General features: G+C 39.6%; 1 protein-coding gene across 1 annotated transcript; it reads right to left on the bottom strand.

Moving 5' to 3' along the window:
• Nucleotides 1-82: 82 nt before the first annotated feature.
• LOC131136660 (complement C3-like) lies at nucleotides 83-24,093 on the bottom strand. The gene is made up of 43 exons (XM_058083800.1): nucleotides 23,929-24,093; nucleotides 19,477-19,672; nucleotides 19,218-19,380; nucleotides 19,028-19,122; nucleotides 18,540-18,631; nucleotides 18,093-18,175; nucleotides 17,907-17,994; nucleotides 17,732-17,834; nucleotides 16,758-16,878; nucleotides 16,543-16,658; nucleotides 16,241-16,387; nucleotides 15,065-15,164; nucleotides 14,896-14,990; nucleotides 14,624-14,815; nucleotides 14,375-14,530; nucleotides 14,160-14,289; nucleotides 13,003-13,071; nucleotides 12,734-12,928; nucleotides 12,518-12,641; nucleotides 11,044-11,132; nucleotides 10,827-10,966; nucleotides 10,493-10,705; nucleotides 10,064-10,127; nucleotides 9,884-9,973; nucleotides 9,524-9,730; nucleotides 8,201-8,276; nucleotides 7,950-8,109; nucleotides 7,745-7,840; nucleotides 7,308-7,458; nucleotides 7,010-7,095; nucleotides 5,961-6,038; nucleotides 5,493-5,648; nucleotides 5,334-5,396; nucleotides 4,829-4,910; nucleotides 4,690-4,738; nucleotides 3,572-3,662; nucleotides 3,401-3,490; nucleotides 3,224-3,326; nucleotides 3,055-3,144; nucleotides 880-972; nucleotides 708-791; nucleotides 451-595; nucleotides 83-326 (listed from the first exon to the last, which is right to left on the bottom strand). The coding sequence occupies exons 1-43, from the start codon at nucleotides 23,997-23,999 to the stop codon at nucleotides 185-187; spliced, it is 4,974 nt and encodes a 1,657-aa protein (XP_057939783.1). The 5' UTR covers nucleotides 24,000-24,093; the 3' UTR covers nucleotides 83-184.
• Nucleotides 24,094-24,147: the final 54 nt, after the last annotated feature.

Below are 24,147 nucleotides of genomic sequence, written 5' to 3'. Positions count from 1 at the left end.
TCATCCACCACTTAATACATTGACTGAATTTTCTCTTTCAAACTTGAATTCATGAAGTCAAAATAAAACGGAGACAAAGAGATTTGGGACAATTTCAATTTAATAATGATTTAATTTCACAATAGCAGAAATTGTTCAAAATGAGTATTTCAAAACTACATCATTGTATCAGTATGACTCTTGACTATTGCTCACATCCAAAATCCGCATATTTCTTGACCAGCTGTTCCATGCCTAAGCATGTATGTCTGAATTGCATTGTTTGGCACTCTGGAAATGTGGGCCAATACTCCAGCCACGTTTTCTCTCCGAGCACGTACTGAAACCTGGGGAAAGAAAGAAGAAAAAAAAAGTTAAATTCACAATATGTAAGAAAAAGACACCATAAAAACAACTTGATACAAAAGTGGACAATGGAGGGCATGTGCCAACATGAACATAAAGACTTACGTTTGCCTCTGATCATCTCTGTAAATGTCTCTGGATGAGCCCATAATTAAATAGGTTTTGCCTATAACCAGATCTAATGCTTCCCTGCAGTGTGGATAGCTGAGGAATGTGCGCAGTTTGCCCTGAGCGCCCATATCGGTACTTCCTATAATGGCAAGGTGAAAGAAGATAAAAATTATGACTCTCACAAAAATTATGACAGCAAATACATGTTTGGAAAGTTTAAATTGTGTGTAAAATAGGTAATAAAATCCCACCTTCTTTGACGACAAGCATCACTCGTGCTGTGTAGATGTCGGTTGACCCAACATCAACAAAGTCCTCTATTTGCACCTGGTACACTGGGGACAGTCAAGTTGCATGTAAGCTTCATCTTAGTCCATTTGTAGGAACTTTGACAGCCCTAATCTACAATAAACAGAGACTTACCAAAGTCTATCTTGCTAGTCGGTGTACTCTCACAAGACTTCTCTGTGCGCAAGTCGTTGCTGATTTGGCCCTTCTTCTGAAGACTGCAGTTCTCTAGATGGGGGGGGGGAATGTGTAAGAAAGTACCTTCAATATTAGGGCGTTTGTTTGGTCCAGCTCAGAAGGAATCATGCAGCTGCTTGTTGACATATACAGTAGTCTGAAAAGGCCCCTTTTCTGATTTTTTTTTTTGCATGTTTGAAAACAACAAGCAAATTTAAATAGTAGTCAATGACAACAGAACTGAAGTTTTTAAATAAAACTTTTTTTTTAGTATATGGTATATATTAGTATATAGTGAAATAGTGAGTCTCCCCCCAGTAAGAACATAACTGAAATTAATATAGATCTATCAGTCTGGTAAAGCCGATAAAGCCATTTTTAAAGCTCACAGTGAGAGCCATTATCCACACATGGCATAAACATGGAACAGTGGTGAACCTTCCTAGGAGTGACTGGCCAACCAAAAGTACCCCCTAGAACTCAGCGACAAATCCTCCAAGAGGTCACAAAAGACCGCACAACAACATCCAAATAACCGCAGGCCTCATTTGCGTCAGTTAAGAACAGTGTTCATGATACCACTATTGAACAAAAATTTATTTTAAAAAAATTACGGCTCGTCTCAATTGTGCCAGAAAACATCTTGGTGATCCCCAAAACTTTGGGGAAAATACTGTGCGGTCTGACAAGACAAAAGTTGAACTTTTTGGAAGATGCGTGTCCCATTACATCTGGTGTGAAAAAAAAAAAACATCAAACCAACGGTAAAATATGGTGGTGGTAGTGTCATGGTCTGGGGCTGTTTTGCTACTTCAGGACATGGAAGACTTGCTGTGATAAATGGAACCATGAATTCTGCTGTCTACCAAAAAATCCTGAAGGAGAATGTCGTCCACAACGCAGTAAGAGACTCATTTAAAGTAATTGCAAGGGTGTCCCAACCACTTATTAGGTTTAAGGGCAATCACTTTTTCACACAGAGCCGTGTAAGTTTGGAGGTTTTTACTCCCTTAATAATAAAAAGTTTCATTTAAAAACTGCATTTTGTGTTCAGTTGTGTTGTCATTGACTTATATTTACATTTAGTTTGATGATCTGAAACATTTAAGTGTGGCAAACATGCAAAAAATAAAAATAAAAAAGAAATCAGGAAGGGGGCAAACACTTTTTGAGAGACTAATAAGACTAATAAGGACTATTGTTTAACAAGCCATTGTTGTTATTCACCTTGCCGGGCACAGGTTGTAGGGCAGAGGTAGGGAACCTATGGCTCGGGAGCCAGGTAGGGCTCTTTTGATGACTGTATCTGGCTCTCAAGCATTTACCACAATAAAAATGTATGTTTGCTAACATTTTAAAGTAAACATCACAGAAATCACTGTTAAAAATATTAAAAATCAACAACTTTTCTTTTTAATTTTAATCCGTCCATCTATTTTCTACTGCAATACAGCCGACCATATCTATCTTTCCTAATGATATTTTCCAGGTCAAACACCAAAACTCGATTATTACTGGGTAATGCGGTAGTCTACCTCGGTCATTAAGATGTAAATGTAAACTTTCCTCCTTTAGTCAAATAGTCACCTAGCTAAAGCTGCAGAACCAAGCCTTCTGGCAAAGATGGCCAAAAGAATGAAATATACTGAGTACGGTGCAAAACCATGCAGCAGCAGAAGTTGCATTAATGGCAGCAAGTATTTGATTTATTATTGGACACTGCGCTGCTCACAAAAGTATGCTGGCCACACCCCCTTGGCGTGGGCTAGTGTGCCTGGTCTACGTAATTAGAGCCCATTATATCTAAAACTGTTGGTCTTACATTTTATTGCATTCAATGTTTACAAAAATGTATATGGCTCTCACAGATACACATTTTAAAAATATCTGGTCTCTTGTAGCCAAAAAGGTTCCCGACCCCTGTTGTAGGGAGTACGTGAACAAATCTCATATACCCTATGTGTTTTTCTGTCATGCTACAACCTGATCAAATGCAACTGTATACAAACACCTGACAATTCTACTTGCATGCTCACCTGGTTCTCTGTGGGACATGCAGCAGAGTATTTACAGCAGAGTGTATGATCAGTATAATAAATTCAATAATTAACATCTTTGTCGGAGTCAACTGACCTTCAGCACATGTACATTCATCATTTGTACACAGTTTCAGCAGCTGGCCAGCTTTCCTCTCCGGATGGTAGAATTTCACACATTCCGTCTCTACAATAATAAATCATTTGCATTGATCTCAATGAAATACATGGTAATAATTGTCTCAGCACTAGTGTCCTTGACTTACGATCATAGTATTCATAAACAGATACAGCAGCTGGTTGTAAAACACCCACTTTGTACTTCTGGTGGATCCTGAAGCTGATTTCCTCTGGACGAGTGTGAGAAACCTGTGGATGTGACATGGCACAAAAGTGAGGCAGCTTTAGATAAAAAGTAATCAAAAGTTGACGAGATATAATACCTTGTCCAGATAGATGATGAGAGAGCCTTTCTCTGACAGGACTGAGTTCACTTCATACTTTGCAATGATTGGGGCACGTCCTTTGGACAACTATAGAAACACACCATCAGCCATTTTCTTCAACGATTAACAATGTAAGGTGTGTGTGTGTGTGTGTTTGGTGGCTCTTACTAAGTCCATGTCTTTGGTGTCGAAAGTATAACCAGTCAACATGCCAATGTCCAAGATTGACATAGTAGCATCATGCTCCTTGTTCTTGTACCTGTTCAGACACCAAACATATCATTTGCATTTCCATTTCGACCACATTGAACAATTTATATTTTGACAAATTTATATTTTTCCATCTTATGGACCTAAAACCTTTCTAAAATAAGAAACTAAACATACTGTATAAATTAGGGCTATTCAGATCAGGGTTTTATGCTGCTGATCACATAATTGCAGTGTAAATATTTAGATGTATTGCTGGGGTTCACCAAGGTCTTTTTCTATAGGGTTGCTGGAGCCTATCCCAGCTGTCTTCGGGCCAGAAGCGGGGTACACCCTGGACTGGTCGCCAGCCAATCACAGCGCACATATAGACAAACAACCATTCACACTCACATTCATACCTATGGACAATTTGGAGTCGCCAATTAACCTAGCATGTTTTTGGAATGTGGGAGGAAACCGGAGTACCCGGAGAAATATTATATATATATAGTAGTATTCATTCATTCATTCATTCATTCATTCATTTTCTACCGCTTTTCCTCATGAGGGTCACGGGGGTTGCTGGAGCCTATCCCAGCTGTCTTCAGGCGAGAGGCGGGGTACACCCTGGACTGGTCGCCAGCCAATCACAGCGCACATATAGACAAACAACCATTCACACTCACATTCATACCTAATTTGGAGTCGCCAATTAACCTAGCATGTTTTTTGAATGTGAGAGGAAACCAGAGTACCCGGAGAAATATTATATATATATATATATATATATATATATATATATATATATATATATATATATATATATATATATATATATATATATATATATATATATATATATATATATATATAGTATATATATATATATATAGTAATGATTATAGTATATTTTTAACAAAAGGCATTTCATAATATCATGTATGGTAAATGGGTTACATTTCACTTGTATCCTTTACAGGCTTACGGTGCCACGAAAGTAAGTAACCAGATCATTCACATGCCGATGACGGTGTCTGAATCCACAGTAGAGAAGGGATCAATCTCGCAGCCTTCCAGTTGTTGATTGTACTTACATCACCTCAATCTTTAGCTTGTATATCTTCTCAGCCTCCGTTATTTTTTCTGGATGAAACACATATCCGTATTTTCATGTTTACATGTAAACAGCGGCGTATGTGCAAATGTTGGATATTCATTCATGAATCAAATTACCTGGAATCAGTTGCACGGACAAGTTGAACTTGTCGCAGTCACTGTCTTTTTGGGAAGGTATGGCATAATACAGCGACACCATCTGTCACATTGACAACAGAGTATCATATTACTGAATTTATTAAAGCAGCATTTCTCTTTAAAAACACTGTAGGCCAAAGATGATAGAACTGTATTGATGAATTTGTATTTGTTACAAAGGTGTGTTCTGGCTGGAAATGACAAAAGAGTTGAAGACATTGATTTAAAAAGGGTTTAAAGCCCGTTGTTTCAGCCACTTTTTGGACTATTTAACGACTTTGAGGTACCCCTCGGCGACGGCCAATGTAGTAGCTAACCATTTACAACTCTTTCATCTTGGCGCTGCTTTGTATATTTCTGCAAACTGTAAAAATTAATGACCTGACATTTTTTAAAATGAATATCTCACAGCAGAGCATCTTTTGACACATTCTAGTGTCTCGAAAATCATCTTGAAAAAATACCCAGTCAGCAAAAGACTTACTGTAAGTGTTGCTTCTCCGCTACCTTGTGCCGTCACTTTCACATCCTGATTAATCTGCTTCATCTTTGTGTTAAAAAAAAGTACACAATAGTATACAGATTAACACACATGTTGACGGGTGCAGAACTAGGAAACGAATGAGACAATTAGCGTTCTCACATCAGATGTTCTTGTGGTATATTGGTTTTCATTGTTGATGCTATATTTGATAGGCTTTGATCTACCAGGCAGCTCGATGTCCACTTTTAGATCATAGTTTGGCTCTTTGGCATTGGTCCAGTATTCAGCGATAGATTGATACACCATGATGGTAGCCTAGACAAGAGGAATCAGAATCAGTTAAGCAGTACAAAATAAACAATATAGAAAAATAAACAATATAAACAACCCAAGTATTAACAAAATCAACAGTTACCCAGAGTTATATACAAATACAGTATGCAGATAATATGGAAGGAGATGAAATATATGACCAGTGTATACACTGAGATCTTGCTAGTGAGTTAATATGAGGCATTATAGAAATACTTCACATAGAACTTAATATATTGCATTTAGAGCCTTAATATTGCACGTGGAGGTTGATCAGATATCAGAATATATCTGGATGATGAAGCTGTATCTCACCTGAGTTGATCCATAACCTCCGCCAACCTTCCGCTGTTTGTTGAACCATCGTACCACAGGTCCGGCATCACTATAGGCCTTTACAAACAAATTCACTTTAAAAGGTTTGCACTGCATTTGTGTGTATAAACTACAACAGCTGGAGAATGGACGAATCGAACATGATGGTACAGGTAAATCAGGTCAATGTTTGGCCACAATGTATTTAATTACCAGGTACAGTATGGCGAGGCTGGGAGGTGTTTTGTGCCCAATTTGGTGCTTTACAGAACAAATGGTCCTCCTATTGTGATCAAACATACCTACTGAGTAATGCCAGGATATTTATATACAGTAAACCTCGGATATATCGGATTCAATTGTTCCCACTGGTTTTGTCCGATATAAGCGAAATCCGTTATATGCGTATACCGGAAAATGTCCGTTTTACGCATATATCGGATTTATATCCGGTATATGCGTAAATCGGATTGTATCCGTTATAAAAAGGCACTTCCTTGACTATGTTTCCAATGTACCTGGACTGGGCAATGAAAAGAGACGTAAGGTAATGAGAATTTAACTTTATTGGACTCTGAGCATAACAAATTGTTAATTAAGCTAGGCCCTGTTACGCCCGTCAGGCCTACGTTATTTCCAATAGTGAGGTTAAGATCTCATTCACTGCTGTGCTAGTATTATTGACGTCACTCACTTTTATATTTGTCCTAAATCTGGAGCCAGGAGAAAGACAATAGCCAGTGACATCAACAAGATTAGCATAACGATGCGGCCATCCGATATATGCCAGGGAAATTTCATGGAAATGCATTGGAACGGGACTGGAGATTTTGTCCGAAATAGGCCAAATCCGTTATAATAAATCCGATATATGCAATGAATTTTTATTGGAAATTACAGAAAAATCGTTTCTTTTTTATCTGTCCGTTGTGAGCGAATTTCCGATATATCCGAGTCCGATATATCCGAGGTTTACTGTATAATCTCATCTACGGCGCCCATTTGGGCAGAGTCGGCTCTGACTGACACACTCACTGTTATTCACTCACCTGGGCCTTGACCAGAGCCAGAAGAGCATAGGCTGTAGCTTCCAGAGTATAAATATGTCCCTTTGGCACAGGCCAGTGGCTTAAGTCTGCAGATGAGACATACAAACATGCATATTTCTACATGATATATACATATTACTATCCAATATTATATTGGATTTTTAAAATACTCAATAACATGACAAAATAATATGCCAAAATAGTAACAACAATTCCATATATTATATTATACTGTATATGAGAATCAATCTAATATTTGAATTATGGTTTAAGCATTTTAGAAATTTTTGAACCTCACCTGGGGCAGCAAAACGAAACAGAATCTCCTTGTTCAGTTTGTTCTTATTGGCCAAAGCATATGATGCCATGGCAACAGCGTACGGGTTCACAAGGCTGGGTAGACGCTTTTCCAAGTAAGCAAGAGCTTTGGCTTCGCTGTCTTCCAAACTCTGGATAGAAGGAGTGGAGCGAGTGTGAGGCAAAAAACAGATGGCATAAATATTAGTTATGTTTCTGATGATGACCATGAATACATTTTGCTTGTTTTACTTGTTTTAATCTAGTTTCAATCATTTCTACAAGTGCCATCAGCTAGAAATGTGAAGCCTTACTTATTACCATTTTCCTTATTGTAAGCCCATAAAATAAAGAACCATCTTTACAAACAAAGTGTAGCTTTTTTTACTGAGTCGGGAATCCAGAAAATGTAATGTGTTTTGCCAGGGGAGTACTCACATTAACAGACTCAGCACAAAGTGCCCTTGACTCCTGCATTGCAATAAGATTAAAGGCCGTCATGGAGACATCTGAGTCTCCACCACGCACATCGCCCTACACACAAAAACAACATAGGCACACATGAGTACGTTTGTCAGTAGCAGCAGCAGCATCATCACAATAAATGACTGAAAAATGTAATTAAATATTAAATTGCCCTTACTATCATCTCGCCATGAGCAACCGTTCCAACTTCTCTAAACATGCCATCAGGTTGCTGTGCATTGAGAATAAGAAACTTGACCGCACTACATATCACATCGCTTTGCACTGCCACCAGCTGGTTGGCCATGGAGAAAACCTTGGCAACATAGGCTGTCAGCCTGGTAGAAGTGAGAGCACACCACTTGATGTTTGATGTTTATATTTGCATGCCCAAGCTCCTACTTGATGTGGAAGTATAAAAGTACTCACCAGCTGCTACTTTGTCTCCCGGACCACACAGAGAAAGAACCGTCTTTTTTCCGGAATGCAAGTTCATTTTTGTAACCTGTGCACATGAAACATATTTTTTCACCACCTTGACATCTAATCGTCATTTGTAGATCAATTTGAAGAACGTTGTAAAACTTTTTTTTTTGTAAAAATATGACTCAAAAGTCAAACAAAACATGGAGTGCGGCTTGTGTATCGGTGTTTTGACACCCCTATTTCCTAATTCATTTGAACCTTGTATTAGTTACACTCGTATTTGTACTTGTTTGTATATTTATTAGGTATACTTTATCATGTTATACGGTTATATATAATGACCTCCTGCACTTTCAAATAGGTTGACAAGCTTGTGTTGAGAGCATGTGAGTGAAAGTGGTACTGTTTCCTATTACAGTAAACCTCGGATATATCGGACTCGGATATATCGGAAATTCGCTCACAACGGACAGATAAAAAAGAACCAATTTTTCTGTAATTCATTCATTCATTCATTTTCTACCGCTTTTTCCTCACGAGGGTCGCGGGGGTGCTGGAGCCTATCCCAGCTGTCTTTGGGCGAGAGGCGGGGTACACCCTGGACTGGTCGCCAGCCAATCACAGGGCACATATAGACAAACAACCATTCACACTCACATTCATACCTATGGACAATTTGGAGTCGCCAATTAACCTAGCATGTTTTTGGAATGTGGGAGGAAACCGGAGTACCCGGAGAAAACTCACGCATGCACGGGGAGAACATGCAAACTCCACACAGAGATGGCCGAGGGTGGAATTGAACCCTGGTCTCTTAGCTGTGAGGTCTGCGCGCTAACCACTAGTCCGCCGTGCCGCGCATTTTCTGTAATGCATTTCCAATAAAAATTCATTGCATATATCAGATTTTTTATAACGGATTTCGCCTATTTCGGACAAAATCTCCAGTCCCGTTCCAATGCATTTCCATTAAATTTCCCTCGCATATATCGGATGGCCGCATCGTGGTGCTCCGATTCGCCGAATCGTGACAGGCCGCTATACAACGTCATTTGCAGCGTTTGCAGCGTTGCCTGCGCGTCCAGGTACATTGGAAACATAGTCAAGGAAGTGCCTTTTTATAACGGATAAAATCCGATTTACGCATATACCGGATATAAATCCGATATATGCGTAAAACGGACATTTTCCGGTATATCCGAGGTTTACTGTATAGTAGTATTATGTCGTATACAATTAAGAGTAATTAAAAGCTGCAGCTTTCAAAGTCTAAGGAAAATGTAGTGGCTTATGCACGGGAAAATACGCAATAGAAAATCTACCGACCTGTCTTGATGTGTTGTAGGGCCGTGGCACGTTTTTCAAAGCCTACAGTTTCCCACTGGTTGGTTTTGTCCAAATACGTGGTTGCAATTACAGGCAGGGTCATGTGGATCATGTTCTGCTCGCCACATCCTCCGGGCTGATAGATCAGACTACCCATAGATGTTCCAGCAATGGCATTTTCCACGAGTAGACTCACTTGTTCTCTACCTGTATAAATAAACACACAGTGAGTACATAACATGACTGTAAATGACATTTAGATCGTCAGCTCATTGTCATAAACTGCAGGGGAAATGGCCAAATGTCTCCATATTTTTGTGTACAAATTGTAAAATACTGGATACAAAAATGATATATCACCTATCACAGAGATCTGTGTGCTTGTGGGTGAGTTGGGTACCAAATTTGTCTTAGGAATTTGGCTGTTGAGAGTGACTTCTTGTTTACCCCCTACGGCAAAGGCAAAAACGCATTACAAAACACAAACTATTACGTTGCATTGTTCTTGCCATAAACATTTGAATGCGCAAGGAAACTCACCTTGACCTTTATTGGCAGGATCAAGGATTATTGTCTGAGGAGATTTAACCAGAACACCTTCTGACTAAAAAAGCAAAAAGAGAACATTTTTAGAGTTTGATAAACAAAAGTAAACCTACACAGAAACATAATGGAGATCAGATAGAAGATGTTTGTATAGCAAAACTAATGGTGCTTTATACTGTATTGCTGAAATTAATTGGGATGAATTCTTCAGCTGATGTGAAGTGTACACCTGCATCTATCTGTGGAAATAAAATTATGTACAGCCATGTAAACCTCAGTTTTCAAACGCCCTAGTTTGGTTGTAAACAAAAAATTTAATCAAAATTTAGAACATCTCGGTTTACAGTTTTTGTTTTTGTTGAATGACATTTTTGACCAATAATGACAAACACCGTAAAAAAAAAAAGATTAATGTTCTCTTACCACCACACGCAGCATCTTCATGATTCCATCACCAAGATGCGAGTCTCTCACAGCTGCTTTGATTTCAATACCAAACTGTCCTTCCTTCATGGGAATGATAATAAAGGGTAAAGCTCGCGTTGTTTGGGACCCGACATCAACCTCCTGGCGGAACCTCCTACGCTTGGAGGCAGCACTGCATACATGCTCCGTCTCAAAAAGATCCACACGTACCTTGACGCAACAGATGAAGACGGCAACTGAAGGATGGACTTGGCTTTATCGTGTCTACCTAAAAAGTGACTCGCTACTCTTTTAAAAGATGAACCAGCACAGCAAATGCACACAGACTTACTTCTATCTCATTGGGGCTGTAGTTGTGGAGAATTGCTCTAATTTCAATCTGCTCTCCACGCACAGCAGAATAAGGAAGCTTCAGGTCAATGAAGAAATCCTTCCTTGCAATCACCTCTAAAGGCTTACTAACACAGATTCCTAAAATATACCAAAAGTTAGTTAGAGCAACTACAGTGACTGACTAAGAAGAGAGACTGGTGTAAGTGGATTCTCACCATGAGTTCTGGATAGACTAATGCCCATGAACTGCCATGTTGTGATGGAGTCTTGCAAGGGAAAAGAATTCTCATATGATGTGGTGGCACTGAAATGGTAAGAAAAAGCTTGATATTTTTGTACAGCAGAAATTATTCTTTCCACATCAAGGTTCACCTTTTTGCGGCCTCTCTGTTTTGTGGATTTTTTAAAAGTGCAATTTTGCATACTTTTTATTTAACAGTGTTATGAACGTTAATTGTGTTCTGCGTCCTGATTGGGTTACGGGAGAACCGGCTCATTGTATTCGGCGTCCTAAGAGAGAACCCACCTTCTGATTGGCTGCAGACCATTGTCAATCAATCTCCTTCGTACTGTCTGTTGTTGTGTTGTGTTAATCGCTAGCAAACAACTAACCGTGAGACTTTGACCTGTGTCACAGACACATATGTAAACACATGCAAAGATATGTAAATAGATTTTTGGGGGGTTTTATAAAGGCATATCTTTATGTTATGTGAATAAATGTTATATTGTCATTAAAATCTTTTTTTTTCCTGTGTTGTATTAGGTGTTTCATTGAAGTAATCAACTGTTCAGTTTGAGGTGTGACTAAAACAAAAAATATGGACGTCAGTCACCATTCTGCTTGGGTTTCCATGACTGCAGAAAAAGCTAATTTTGTCTGTTCCTTGTCAAAATCAGTTTTTTTTTTCTGAACACACATTACTGCTTGTTCTACTGCCGATTTATAAAGACCCAAAAAGACTAGAAACAAAAAATTTTTTCTGATGAAAGACAAGAGTCTATAGTTTCAATGTTTATGTAGTCCTCAAACTTAAAATACTCTGTGGGTCTTGAAAGTTCAGCAAAAATGCCCCCTCTGAAAACGTTTGGCAGTCAGTGAGTTAATAATTTCTTATGTGTCCAACCTTGTCAGTTGATCATTAAAATTCAGCGAAGGTTTGAACTTTGAGAATGTTTAAACAAGAGAAAAATGTCAGAAAAAGTACATGCCTGTGTGAGAAAAGTGTATCAATTGTATGGTGATGGATTTTACAGCCTTAAAACATAAATAATAATTGTAAAAAAAAAATAAATAAAGCTGAGTACTTCGCGGATGCCACTTATGGCAAGCTATTTTGGGAACTTAATTAACCCCCACGATAAACGAGGGAACACTGTACTGCCTGTACTGGATGTATTGCTATATAGCAGCAGGCCTACTGCACATTACTAAGTCAATTTGCACAGTTTCATGAGATCCAATATAAGAGCTTCATCAAAACTTCAACCATTTAGAGTAATCAACATTCATGTAACGATGTTTATTTTTGTGGTTGAAGTTGGCACTGGTGTAGAATTCCATTAGATTACACTATAATCAGATTTTTTTTACACAGCTCTTGTATTGATCTCATTACATTGTGCATTGCTACTGAATGAAGTGGAAGGTGTGTGTATATACAGTACACACATACTCCGTTTCCTCACCAGTTAGGCGTTTGACTAGGGCAAGCAGGCAGTTTGATATCAGTCCAAAACCAACTTTCAGGGAATTTGGTGCGGGTGTTAATCTCAATGTTTTCCATGTAAAATTTAGGATTCTGCTGTTCACCTTAAAAAGAGATTTAGAAATTGTAAATTTACATTTGACAAACATCAATTTCAGTGATGTAGAGTTACTACATCCATGTGTTGATCACTTACTGCGTGCAATTTTGAGGCTGTCGTGCTTCATGTCAGCTTGCTGACTTTCCAGCTCTTTGCAGCAGTGCAGGAAGGCCTCGACACACTCGGGGCCATCAGTGACATATTCGCTGCGCATTTCACAAGTGTACGAGAGAGGAGTTTCACTCATGCCATCCACACAACATTCCTTTTGTATCCCTTTATATTTTTCCGCTGAGAACAAAGAAGATATGAAATTGGTGTACAATGACAAAATAGGCAGAGATGTGAGCAGTGGGCTCTCCTACCTAAGGTTGTTGTAACCTCCATTAGAGTAGAAGCTCGTCTCTTCCTGCTGGTTGATGGACATTTCAGCTCTGGAAGTGCAGCGTAGTTTGTGTCATGAAAACAAGTCAAAATTAAGTAAGTTAAATAAGTAAGTTAAATGTGGCCCGTGGGACAATAGTTTGAGGCCCCCGCCTTGATATGAAAGTTTAATGTTAGTGCGGCCCGCGCAAGTTTGATATGGATGCTGTATGGTATCATGTACACAGAAAAAATTATTACGTTTGATTAATGTTCATGTTAAAGGTTAAATAACTGTTAATAGTTATCCTCCCTATCCGTGTGGAAGTGGTAAGTTTTTGGCTATTTAATTTTAAAGGAAATAACTTCAAGGCTCCCGTTTAGGTCGCTAGCTCTCTAGTTTGCGAGTTAGCATGTGTCTCAAGACCCTGCAGTTGCGCAATATGTTGTAAATAAAAAAAAAAAAAAAGAGTATAAATGTGACTATAGTCGTGTTTTGTCATGTGTACAGGGCTCTAATAATGCTTTGTTCATTTTAATCTGAAAAAAATAATTTGTCTACCCACCAACTATATGTGGTTTCTTAAGTTTTTATTATTTGCCGTTTTAAGATTAAGATTAAGATTAAGATTAAGATATGCCTTTATTCGTCCCTCAGTGGGGAAATTTGTATTGCACAGCAGCAAGAGTACAGAGTCAGTTAAGCAGTACAAAATACACAATATAGAAAAATAAACAATATAAACGACCCAAGTATTAACAAAAATCAACAGTTTTTACCAGAGTTATATACAATACAGTATGTAGATAATATGAGACGAGATGAGATATATGACCAGTCTATACACTGAGATCTTGTTAGGGAGTTAATATGAGGCATTATGGAAACACTTCACATAGAACTTAGTATATTGCATTTAGAGCCCTTAATATTGCACATGGAGGTTGATCAGATATTGCACAGTGAATGGGGTCTGGAGTAACTATACTGAATGTAAAAAGCAAAGTATTGCACAGATGTACATAGCAGTGTAGAAGTCTATTGGGAGCAGTGCTGGTTGTACAAGCTGTACCTAAGCTCCAGTGGCCCCCAAGTAAATTGAGTTTGAGACCCCTGTTTTAGACTATATAAAGTGAATAAGTAAAGTTGATATGTCACCTAGTCTGTAAGGGGTCCCTGATGCAGTGTTGGTTTCAAACAATAGCCCGGCATCATAGAACACACTCATGCCATCCTTGCCTCCACCGGGTGTGCAGCCGGTGTCGTGCTGCTCCACAACATCCCACACCTGTTAATGACCAAGAAATAAGTCATAAATAGCTGTAAAATGACATACTGTCGCACTGTGATTTGCTATTGGTTAAAGTTCTAGCCTTCTTCTGAGTGAGACGATGCTGCTTGTTCAGAACAAAGACGCCTTTGTCAACTGCCACGAGTCCCACAGTGGCGGTTGGGTCTCCAGTGACTCTTAGTCCAAATAGCTTGGAAGGCTCAAAGGCAGCTGAAGGCGTTGTTGATTCCAGCTTCAGCTAAATGTGAGAACAAAGAAACAAGTGAGTTTCACACACTGACAGGAAAAAAAGTATCTCTGATATAACTCCAAATACAACTTTTCATTTTACCGAGCCCATGCAGGAGTCCTTGACATCCACCCAAACAGAGTCAGAGACCACCTCCTTTTCATTTGCATGGTAGTAAGCTATGATCCGGAAAGACGGCAACATGTCTTTTGTGATGACAACATTGAGGGAGATCAGAGTTTGCCCTCTTGTCCTGAAACGACCGTGTTTCACCAGTTGGCCTCTGGCGAAGATCTGAAGAGGCAGTTGATATGTCAGTGTTCATTTATGAGAATACTTTTGTCAAACACACACTGCCACAAAACACCACTCACCAGGTATGTGATGTCAGTGTCATCATTTGACTGCCTGCGCAGATTAAGGTTGATTTTCATGTTTTGTCTCAAAACCAGTTCAGCTGTATCCACCCCTACAAAAGTGATACTTTTGAAGACGACATGCTGAAGTCATCCTAGTCCATGAGATGATAAAAATGGAATTTACCTATGTGGATGTAATTTTTGCTTTTGGTGTTATACGGGAGTACATCCATTGAGGCAGATGCTTGCCTCTCTGAGGAAATCTTCGGGTCGTTGGTTACCGCCTGTAGTTGAACAAAACATGTAAGAATGCATTATTATGTTCATATTATCATGAATTACAATTTAATCATCACGCTCAATGAAAACAATGCACAGAAAGAGAGTCAGCAATGTGTAGTGCAGGAGCCAATTATGGCGTCTTTGGGTTTAATTCACCTGATTTGTTTTGGAGTAATCTAATGTAATGACTGAGCCAGCGCCAGTTGGTGCCAGTTCACGCCAATGCAATTTGCTGTGGCGTCTCTTGTCGCCACTAAGGTGCCTAGTGGCGTGCAGTGGTTCAAACTGCTTCCCAACTGGCTCGTGGTGGCCCATAACGAGTATATAATTGAGTTTGGTGGCAAGAAAATTTCAAAATGTTTAAAATCTTTGTGTCCACCAAGTGGAACCAAATGTCGCAAACAATCCGCCTATTTGAATCCACTGGAATGTAATGGCGCGAGCCAAGTTGTGACAATGATAAATGCTATAATTGGTTGAGCACCGGTGGCACTTTCAACCCTCTCACCCGTCTATTAGATAAATCTGACATCATATTTGCCACCTTGGTCAAAATTAATAATTAATCACCATATTAAAAGTTTTCTAAGATATCCACAATATGTATGCTTGTAGTGTAGCCTACTTAATGAGGCTACAAAGGCAGGGATTACACTGCATGGTTGAAGTGACAGTTCTGTTTGTTTGACTTTAATTCACGGTATGCATCACAGCAGTGTAGAGAGAAAATTCGAATGACATATTTTCAGAAACCTCATATCATATTTTCAACATATGACAAGTGCTTTGTCAACAGTGGAACCCACACATTCATGATTCAGCATTCACGGCCCACAAATTCACAGCACTATGGTAAAAAAAAAAAAAATTCTCTCTGAATAAAAGCACATCTCGGCGTATTGAGGCATGTTTAAATTTAGGGCTAAAACCTGGAAAAAGTATATATATTTTTGACCAAAAATCTACATATGTGGGGATGTGAATGCTGAATGGGAAATGTGTGGGGATCCACTGTAACGATGCTTTACTTTCTAAACAAGAAAGCTTCTAAACATGAACTTTATTTCAAGATACTTACCCTGATGGTCATTTTTGGATCCCTTGCGTGTGTATTAATGGTGAGCTTGGCAACTCCATTATCTGTGGTGAAGCCACGCACCTCACCTGGGTTCACTACCACAGGAACACCTTGTGCTGGAGATTTATCAGGATTGAGAACTTCAACCTGACGTCAGAAAACAGCAAACTTATCACATCAATAAAACTCAAAAGGTATACGTTTGCTGCTCTTGTGATCATGTGGTACTTGCAAGCAATTTATTTTGAATAAATTCAAAACTCCACAGATTGGAAAACAGCTTTAACTGCATTTCAACATACCGTGACATCAAAGGTCATTCCTGGTTTGAAATATTTGGGCGTTTTCTTGAACTGGACAGTGTAAGGAGATGTGACAACCTGGATGCCTCTCAACTCTGCCTCCACCATTTCACTACCTGTGAACACAAAATACACACACAGCAAGGTACTTTATTACTGCTGTAGTTGAATTGCTGTAATTCCCACGTGATAAATCGCTCTGAACGTTGACCCACCGCTTTGTGTCAATACGCTGACAGACACAAACATCTGATGTCCCACCAGCTCAACGATGTTCGGGAAGGTTTGCGTGATTTGTGCTCTTTTGAGTGTGACCACCCCAACACCTCTGTCAACCTAAAAGGTCAAAACACCCATTGGATGGATAAATAGTGAACGTTGCTTTGCCAGTGGTGTTAGTCCATGTACAAGCCAGTTTCAATGCAAAGTGGCAAGTGAGGGGTTAGTCATGTGTTTATATTTAATGTAGCGCAATAACTGACCTGTTAAATTAAAAATAAATTAATGTACTTAATTTAATTTTAAAAAATAATATTTTCCATATAAATGAACTTCCTTAGTATGTGTGTCCTTAGTGGGTGTGGTTGGCATAATGAAGTTTAATTTTAATTTAATCAGGCAAGTCATTGTTCTAATTTTGCTTTGCGACACGGAGCCATTGTCAACATTTGCATTTGAAAATAATTTAGTGGAAAATAAGTGAAATTCAGGTCTTTGCACCAGAAATGTATGGATGGTGGAAAAACCACACAAGCAAAAAGAGAGAGAGAGAGAAAGAGAGAGATTCAATCTCCTGGCTGTTAGTCAGCAATGAAAAATAATAAACTAAAATTGAAATTAAACAGCGTTCTGGACTTTGGAGTGGACGCCTCGGGTTCGAATCATCAGTATTCATCAGGAAGGGCATCCGGAATTTAAAAGGCCCAAGCCAACGATCAGTATGCGGATCAAAAAGACGCGCTGTGGCCACGCCATAATCAGGAAAAAGCCGAAAGAAACAAACAAAATTAAAATGAAAGAATAAGCTTAAAAAAATCAATGAATCCACAAATTGATAGTTATACGTCCTTAATGATCAAGGTCAATTAGTCAAATGCCCACCCTTAATAGCTGCATGAATATGTATCCACAGTCATGCTGTATTACTAAAATGAGATGTAAGATAAGTTAAAGCATATTACGCACTTACAGATACTCTCTGAAGAGATGCAGGAAAGCTCTTCTTTTGGCCATCATGCACGATCCCAAACACCACATACGCTGTCCCATCGACATGCTTACCAAAAAGATACCTAAACCACATGACATTAGGTAATTGATTATGACACAAATATAAGTAATCGCTGCACAGAACATTCACATACGTGGCTCTGATGTTGACAGTGAACTCTTCACTGTCCTGGTAGAAGAAGGAGACCAGAGGTGTCAACTTGACTTCAAAACTGGGGAGCACTGAAAAAATTAAAACATTGTTCGGAAATGCATGCAAATAATACAGAATACACTTTTTTGGGGGGGGGGGGGCAGTTGATGATATAAGAGGCGCTCACCATACTCTTTGACCTCGAACTCTGCATAGAAACTTTGCTGTGGACGACTTTGGAATTTTGCCACCACTTTCCATACTCCCGGACTACAAACAGAAATTTAGAAGAAAAAAAAAAAATCCATGTTCAAGAGAGCACATGGTAAGATCCAATAATGTGTTCCATATCTGTCGTATTAACAAAAAACTAGAATAATAGTGTGATACTTCTCATTGTACATGCCCCGCTCCGCTTTTACTCATGTTTTAACTGTGTATTAACGAATGAATGTTGTATTTTGGTGTGTCTTCTACTCTGTTTACTTGCTTTATTCAACTCCATTCTTCTGTAAAGTGTCTTTGAGTATTTTGAAAAGCGCTATACAAATAAAATGTATTATTATTATTATTACATCGACTCCGTGATTAAAATGCTGACTTGTCTCATAAAACAAAAAACATAATAACTCACCTGACAAGATTGGAAAGTTGAAACCTTCCAGAGTGCATCCCTGACTTGAGAAAAACTGCTGTTTCAAGTGATAAAACAACGCCTTCTGGGGTCTAAGAATGAAGAACACGGGGCAACCATGATTGTCAGAGTCACAATTTAAAACCCTGTATTTTAGGTCCTGGCTGACTTTCATGCTGCCAGTCTGGGTTCATTCCCACTCAACGGCTGGTGATTGCAATCCGTTCAGGGTGTAGTCTGACCTTCTGGAAAGGACTGCAGCTTTCTGTAGACTCTGAACAGTATAAGCGGTATAATGAATAATGGATTGATGATTATCCATCCATCAGTTTTCTAAACCAGAGGCCAAAATGTGGACTACACCCTTAGTGGTTGCCAGGCCATTGTATTGACTAGGAATCAAGACCAAGTCAGCTGCATGAAGGTCAGCTACTTCATGTAAACCACAACACTACCAATGGCCAGAACAACTGAGACAAAATACAAACCATCATCTCAATGGTTATGGCGGCCTCTGCGTTGTTTTGGTCATCTCTCTCGACAGGTTCCATGCGGGGCGTGACTGCAAACATCCTGTAATTCACTGAAAGACAGCAGGACAGGGTTTTGTCCTTTAAAAGGTAAACGACAATGCATGTGTTTTGAACTACTTGGTTCAAATGCTTATGCTTTGCCCACCAGTGCTGTCAGGAGTGTAGAGATTCTTGTCTGTCTGGATGAAGATATAGCCAGACTGGAAGGACACCAACACAACTTTTTCCAGCAGTCGATCGGGAAACTGGGCTTGCAGGTACACATACTGCTTCATGTTAGGATCGTTATTGAAGTCTGTTGCAGGTATCTAATGTAAGAGGACCATAAAATAGCAAAGACAAACATGTTGTTTTCAAGACCACAGAGACTCCACCAAAATACACCTGCAATATCTTTCTGGTACCGTAATTTGCCCAAAGGTCTGGAAGTTGTTTGCGCTATTAAGGGTCACCGATGTGAGCCCGAGCGTTTTGGTTTTGGTGGGATGATTCATGACCCTGATGTCCACCTTAATGTCACCCCCAGTGCAGTCTTGACACTCCACAAAAATGTTCTCCGCTGTAGCTACCCGCAACAAGTTGGGGGCAGACATCACCTTCCTGCAGCACATTAGATAGGGAGAACGATTAGGAGCATAGAAAATACAACCATTCACCTAACATGCATATTTTTGGAACGTGGGAGGAAGCCGGATTACCCACAAAAAACCCACACATGGGGATAATTGCAAACTCCACATAGAAGATGCTCAAACGGAGACACAAACTCGCATCTCCTGATTGTGTGGCCAACATGCTAACCATTAGGCAATCGAATCGTACGTACAACCGAAGCAAGAGCCTGGTTCACATTGCCTGTTCCCGAGCCAAGGCGTTGAAGGAGTCCAGGTTGGGGGTCTTAAGAGCTTCTGTGATGAGACTCAGCACCACCAAGGCCGTGCTTCTCAGTCGGAAAAGGGTGAATTGCATCCATGGGGCTGGGAGTGAGGTCTTGCCCCAGATGGAGGAGTTGAAGATTGGAGAGTGAGGTAAAATGGGGGCAACTGGGGGCACTGTACCAGACCGTCATGGTGAAGAGAGAGCTGAGCTGGATGGTAAGACTCTCAATCGACCTTTTTAGCATGACGCAAAATGAGATGGCACCTAAAATAAAATGTATCATATCATATCTAGTTTTGTACAGGGTCTGGACAACGGTGGAAAAATAGATAAACCATATTAACACATTTCACACGATGGAGAACAAAACACTGCGTAAACCATGTGGCACAATTATCACAGCTAAAAATAAACACAACTACCTTTAAGCGGTATCTGCAGGCAAGTCATTCTGACTGGTGAAGTGAAGACAAGTAACAATATGCATAATAATCTGTTCATATTTTGATTGTGATTATTTTGAAATGATGTTTACCTGCTGTTTGTATAGCTGAGAAAGAGCAATGTTGCATTATGGATGCCTAGTGCTTCAGGCAGAGTTGACTTATTACTTTTTATATTAGTTAATAATATTCATTAAGAGCAGGTCCTACTCTTGAGATGCTTTGCAGTTTGCCTCAATAAAGGTGGTTTCAAATAACCCTTAAAATAATATTCCTTATCCTTCATACTTCATACTAGTTGACAAAACACTAGAATAAAAGCACATCAATTTAAATGACTAATGTATGACTAAACTGAATAAAATAAAATAAACAGTGGTATGAAAGCCAACAGGTGCATACACAGGTTAATTGCGTACCTACTGCCATCTAGTGGAAAAGAATTGAATTGTTATCCCTGTCACTACATCACTGGTATAGAAAGATGAATAAACATACCTTTACAGTCGTCCCTCTCCACATTGTGGTTCAAATTTCGCAACTTCAATTTATCAAACTTAAATACACTTCAATATATTAATTAAGAAATCACGCTGTTTTGTGGTTGAATACATAAAACTAAAAGTCAAACTAAGCATGAAATCATAATGGCGAAATGAACTGAAATACAAATATCAGAGAATAGGTTTGGGTGATATTATCATGTATCACGATATTTTTGGGAAGTATCACGATATGACGATATAAAATTTTTAATTCAGCAGAGTCTTGTATAAAAAGCTACAAACCTTAAGCCATAAAATGAGATATACTAGCTACACAACTAGCTAACTTTTCTAAGACGAGCTGCGTTCAAAATAAACGTGTTTCTCGTATTTTTTTCACTTATAAACCTTCCCTACACTAAAGACTTGAAACACTAGGTGGTGAAAATATATTAATAGAGCCCGAGTCGCACACGCACAAATACACAACTACTTGGCGTCCGAAAGGAAGCTAACCCCTGTTAGCTTCACCTGCTAGCTTCCCCCTGCTAGCTTCTATTAACGCTCGAGACGAGGAGAGTCAGTCAGCTTTCCCCGGCGTTTGTCACCATTTCAACCTGTTTCGGTCGGTAGGTCCCCCGAGTAAATACTTCCCCACACGAACGTTCCTTCCCACCAAGACAACATTTTATTCATTAACTCTGCATTATAATTTGGGCCTGTATAAGTCATTTTTGTATCATTGGTCATTTTGTATCATTAATAGATAGATTAACTCTATAGTTAAGAAGATGCAGAAGATGGCGGTCGAGTGGTTAGCGCGCAGACCTCACAGCTAGGAGACCAGGGTTCAATTCCCACCCTCGGCCATCTCTGTGTGGAGTTTGCATGTTCTCCCCGTGCATGCGTGGGTTTTCTCCGGGTACTCCGGTTTCCTCCCACATTCCAAAAACATGCTAGGTTAATTGGCGACTCCAAATTGTCCATAGGTATGAATGTGAGTGTGAATGGTTGTTTGTCTATATGTGCCCTGTGATTGGCTGGCCACCAGTCCAGGGTGTACCCCGCCTCTCGCCCGAAGACAGCTGGGATAGGCTCCAGCACCCCCGCGACCTTCGTGAGGAAAAAGCGGTAGAAAATGAATGAATGAACTCTATAGTTAAGAAGATGCAGAAGATGGCGGTCGAGTGGTTAGCGCGCAGACCTCACAGCTAGGAGACCAGGGTTCAATTCCACTCTCGGCCTGTACTCCGGTTTCCTCCCACATTCCAAAAACATGCTAGGTTAATTGGCGACTCCAAAATTGTCCATAAGTATGAATGTGAGTGTGAATGGTTGTTTGTCTATATGTGCCCTGTGATTGGCTGGCGACCAGTCCAGGGCATACCCCGCCTCTCGCCAGCTGGGATAGGCTCCAGCACCCCCCGTGACCCTCGTGAGGAAAAGCGTTAGAAAATGAATGAATGAATATAAGCACCAGACTGCCAGAACAACAGGCTTCTATTGCAGGTTTGAATGATCTCACAACAGGTACAATTATAATGATATAACCATAATAATAACACAGGCAGTTATACACATAAAACTCAAATCTGAACCCAGCCATAACTTCCATTCCAACTTAATCTTTGTCTTAAATGGCTTATTTTTTCTGATTATATCTGCTAATTGGGTAGAATGAGCGCAGGAGAGCTCTAATAATGTTAAAACCCATATTTAAAAGGTTGTGAGTAAGTTTTTTATGGCCTTACACTGAAAATATTCCATTATAATGATATTATAGAGAAGGAATCGTACATAAATTGAAAACAACTGACCACTGTAAACAAGGGCTTATTGTATATTCTTTATAGTAAATAAAGAATCATTTTCAAACCAATTAAGTGAAATTAAGTGCCATGGGAAATTTCACTTCACAGTGGTTGGGAATCAATGGTATGGAGTATTGTATTGTGTAGAGAAAGCGGTTTTTTTTAATAGATGGTTTGCATTCATTTTTTCTGTCTTTTCACTCATCAGCACTTTTGAATGTAAAATGCAGCTTGTTCATGCAGTCTTAAGTTAAGTTTTCTGACTTTTATAAAAAAAAAACATACAGTTATTTCTCATCATGTTGTTCATGCCATCCTGTTGTGTCAACAAATCACCACACTTAACCCTCTTCCTACATGGATTCAATCAATGACTCAGCTATTGATTTTAAGGACTAAAACCCAGCATTAGTTAAATGTCATCACTGAACTGTTTGCTCTGTCTGGTGTCATGTCCCACTGTGCAAACATGGATCAACTATGGACCATATTAAAGGCCGCGTTACCTTGACTTGTGCAAGAGCAAACTGGTAGTTTGCTCATCATTATGTAAGTGAGGTAAGTCAATGTTTATAGTTCTAAAAACTTTGTCAATAAATTACAAATAAGTAATAGATGTCATGGATGTGGCTAATGTGCCTCTTGCCCAAAGTCAACTCGGATAGGCTCCAGCTCACCTAGAGTACATTTTTTTGTTTGCACCTGCTCCTGTGCTCATTTATAGATACAGTAGATAGATACCGTACATCCGGGATGGGTAACTACTCTGGTAAGGGTGCCAATCAAATATCACTGTCAAGTTAAGTTTATTTATATGGCCCTTAATTACAGAAGAGTCTCAAAGGGCATCGACGACATCTCCAGATCTGAACCACCATCCGGGCGAGGAAAAACTCAAAATTCCCATTCAGGGGAAAAAAGAAAGCTTTAGAAGGGACTGCAGAGGAAGGAAATCTCCCTTCCAAGATGACCAGGCCACAATGGATGTTGAGTGGGCAACATATGATACGTACATTATGAACATCCATCCATTTTCTGTACCGCTTATCCTCACTAGAGTCGCGGGGGTATACTGGCTAGCTGTCTTCAGGCGAGAAGCCAATCACAGGACACATATTGACAAACAACCATTCACACTCACATTCATACCTATGGACAATTTGGATCTCAACAGACAGATAGGTTTGAGCATTCACACTCAATGAAAATGTTCAAAAATGAGTCCCGAGTTTACTTACAATGGAGCTCCATCAGCCACAGAAGACAAGAAGGCCGAGGCCAACAAAGCCAGCAGCCACCGAGCAGTCATGGTGTCCCTTTTCTTGAACTGCTGTCAGTGTCGAGTCCAGCGCTGCAGCGGTCCCCTTTTATGCTCCTCTGCATGCTCCTCTCGGCCAATCGCCTCCCAAAGCATCCACATCGGGCACTACAGCAGGATTTCCCAGCAGCAGTTGAGA

Source organism: Doryrhamphus excisus, chromosome 1, assembly GCF_030265055.1.
Source record: "Doryrhamphus excisus isolate RoL2022-K1 chromosome 1, RoL_Dexc_1.0, whole genome shotgun sequence".
Lineage (NCBI taxonomy): Eukaryota > Metazoa > Chordata > Actinopteri > Syngnathiformes > Syngnathidae > Doryrhamphus > Doryrhamphus excisus.
This window is presented reverse-complemented; position numbering and strand designations above follow the sequence as displayed.

Coding starts and splice junctions, on each gene's coding strand:
- LOC131136660 (XM_058083800.1), bottom strand. CDS start 23,999: ATGACTGCTCGGTGGCTGCTGGCTTTGTTGGCCTCGGCCTTCTTGTCT. Junction 18,176..18,539: donor CAACTTTCCAATCTTGTCAG/GTGAGTTATTAT, acceptor TTCTGTTTGTAG/TCCGGGAGTATGGAAAGTGG. Junction 327..450: donor AGAGATGATCAGAGGCAAAC/GTAAGTCTTTAT, acceptor TTCTTTCCCCAG/GTTTCAGTACGTGCTCGGAG.